General features: G+C 32.0%; 1 protein-coding gene across 1 annotated transcript; it reads left to right on the plus strand.

The window, feature by feature from the left end:
- Positions 1-291: 291 nt before the first annotated feature.
- LOAG_13885 (HAD-superfamily subfamily IIA hydrolase) lies at positions 292-2,751 on the plus strand (the record flags this gene model as incomplete). The annotated part of the gene is made up of 6 exons (XM_003149389.2): positions 292-410; positions 1,032-1,216; positions 1,348-1,501; positions 1,886-2,042; positions 2,389-2,480; positions 2,586-2,751. The coding sequence occupies 6 exons, from the start codon at positions 292-294 to the stop codon at positions 2,677-2,679; spliced, it is 801 nt and encodes a 266-aa protein (XP_003149437.1). The 3' UTR covers positions 2,680-2,751.
- Positions 2,752-2,986: the final 235 nt, after the last annotated feature.

The raw sequence follows: 2,986 nt of genomic DNA on the forward strand, positions 1-2,986 counted from the left end.
AAACTAAATTAAAATCAGTCTAATTTCATATAGTAATTAGTTAACATACATTTCTTGTAATAATATCTTTCAAGCTATTTGTATTTATTAGAAGTATTGTTTAAATTATTGATGCTGTTCGTTTACTTTCACTTCTAAGCCATATTATAGATTGCTAAGATTTTTGTGCAGTTTTAAACCCTAATTTCTTTCCGATCATTTGTTCATAATTTTCAGGAATTTTCATTTTGTGGAAGGTGTTTACGTGTATTGCAATACGTTTTTTCTTGTTACTCGTGCTTTTTTCAGACAATGAATATCAGTAACAATCCGGTGAAGGGTTTCCTTTTAGATATTACCGGTGTTTTATACAATAGCGATCCAAACACGATTGGACGTGTTATACAGGGATCAGTGGAAGCAGTTAATAGGTTTTTCCTTTTAATTAAAAAATCAAAATTTATTAATCGAGCTTAAAAATTATTCACATCCATTTGTCTAGCATACACACACACACACACACACACACACACACACATACATATACATACACACACAGACCTTATTAGTAGCGTTTAGAAAATATTTGGAACTTTGAGTTACCATTTTGCTTTGAGTTGCCATTTAGTTTATGGGTAACTGTCGAAGTAATACAGATATTTTGATATTTTACTGAACTGCGATTAATTTAGCCAATAGATAGAATAAAGAAAATAGATACATCTTTTTACTCCGAACACAAAAACCACTTATTCGAACTTTTTGCATTTGAAACTAGAAATTTTGGGAACACACTGTCGAAATTTCAGACTTTTTTATGTTGTATGGCTAAATGTTCAGCGTAAGTGAGAACATAATTTAGAATTTGTTAGTTTAAGTTAACTTGAAGTATTTCTCTGTATCATCTCTTTAATAATTATGAAACAAACTTCTAACATTTGAAGGGAATTTGCGTACCACAAGAGTCTACCGCGTTTATTTACCTACCACGTTTATTCGAACTTCTTGCACTTAGAATTAGAAATTTCGAGTTTACAATGTTAAAATTTCAGATTGTACGCTGAAAGTACAGTTCGATTTGTGACAAATGAAAGTACACGTAGCCGTAAGCATTTATTCGAAAAATTGACAAAACTTGGGTTTACTGTAAACGAAGAACACATTTTTATGCCGGTTCCAGAAGCGAAACGGTACATCAAGGATCATAACCTTAGACCACATATACTGGTGCATAAACGTATGTTATAGAATCTTCATGTTAAACTTCATATTCTTAAGTTTGACTCACAGTCTTTGCTTTCCCAATTCAGTTTTCAACATTTTTTACCATTTGAAAAAATATCCAATAAATTTTGCATTTTATTCTAGGTGTTCGGGAAGAATTTGAAGATCTCGATACAAACCATCCGAATTGCGTCTTATTGGGTGATGCCGAAGGAGGGTTTACCTACGAAACAATGAATGCTGCTTTTCGAGTCTTGCAGAAAACGAGTGATCCGTTGATTATTACTTTAGGTTGTGGGTTAGTTTCATTTTTTTTAATAGTTCAGAATCTAGAATCTATTGGACTGTTTGTCTTAAAAAGTTAAAACATCATTGTCCATTTCATTTTATTTAATATTAGTAAATTTCTTTTTTTTCTTGTCTTCTTTGTGAATTTTTCTGCAGCGAAAGTCCCAACATTTGTTGGACGGAACAATTTCATCACTTCATTGATGGAAATTAATGATTAATAAGTATGTGATGGCACGCAAGCTTGACAGAGAACTCCCAACAGTATTGGATATGTTAAGAATTCACATTCTGATTGAAAATAATTGAGAAATGATAAAGAAAGTTTGGAAATGGGTGACTGCTCTTTCATTTAATTGGTAATGTGATCATTTTATGGAAACTTTATTTCCAGAAAATTTTATCAGCGACTGGATGGACCGTGTATGGACGTTGGTGGTTTCACACGTGCATTGCAATATGCATGTGATGCACGAGTCATTACTATCGGGAAACCAGAAGAGCAATTTTTCAGGAATGCTGTTGATGATATGGGTTTAATGACCAATCAGGTTGTTCATTTTAAATTATTTTCAATTGAATCGTAATTTTTCATTGTAAAATGCAATCACACGGGGAATTCTTTATTCTTTTCTTTTCTTTTCTTGGAATTCTTTTTTCTTTTTACTGTCACTATATGTTCTTGCATTTATCAACAGTATCATTTATTATTTTCTCTGTCTTTCTCCCTCACTGTCTTTCTCTCTCATTCCCTTCTCACCAGTCATTCTAAATCCATGGAGAAGGGAAAGAAGAGGAATGTTTGTGGTATAAATTGTCTTCCTCTAGCATTACTTTTCCTTTTGAGAAATTGAATGGAGTGGAATTAAGGATTGCTTGGAAATAGGAATGGTTTAGGTTGTAATGATTGGCGATGATATTGTGTCGGATGTTGGTGGAGCGCAGAAAGCTGGAATCAGAGGTGTACAAGTACGAACAGGAAAGTGGAGGTAACTAAAATGCTGTATTTAAAAGAATTTCACATTCAATATATATTCCAGCGAAGAATTTATTGTATCATATTCTTTTTCAGAATACTTTGTTCTATTTTTCAGACAGTGTTGGATAAATCATACCATCAAGCCAGACCTGCTAGCTGATGACTTACAGTCCGCTGTAGATATGCTTCTAAAGAAAAAAACAAACTGAAATACCTATAGTATGTCTAGTACCGGTGTGATGTAAAAAGATATTTGTTTGATATTTCTCTTCTGATACCAATAGTATTTTCAAAATTAATTTAAATGTTTTGCTTAAAAAGTGTTTTTTACATATACATATATTAGTAATACCTTAAAAAAAATATAGTGATTTTTTTTTAAAGAACCTTTTTTCGGTTGATTCAGTTTGCTGTAGAAATTGAAATATGGCCAATTTTTTTAGGTATAATCCTTCTTTTCGAAACACTTTGCGTTTCTTCACTTTGTTTCTCTGGTCGTAAATTGCGGAAGACTTA

This window comes from Loa loa (genome assembly GCF_000183805.2).
Source record: "Loa loa unplaced genomic scaffold supercont3.11, whole genome shotgun sequence".
NCBI classification, from domain to species: Eukaryota; Metazoa; Nematoda; class Chromadorea; order Rhabditida; family Onchocercidae; genus Loa; species Loa loa.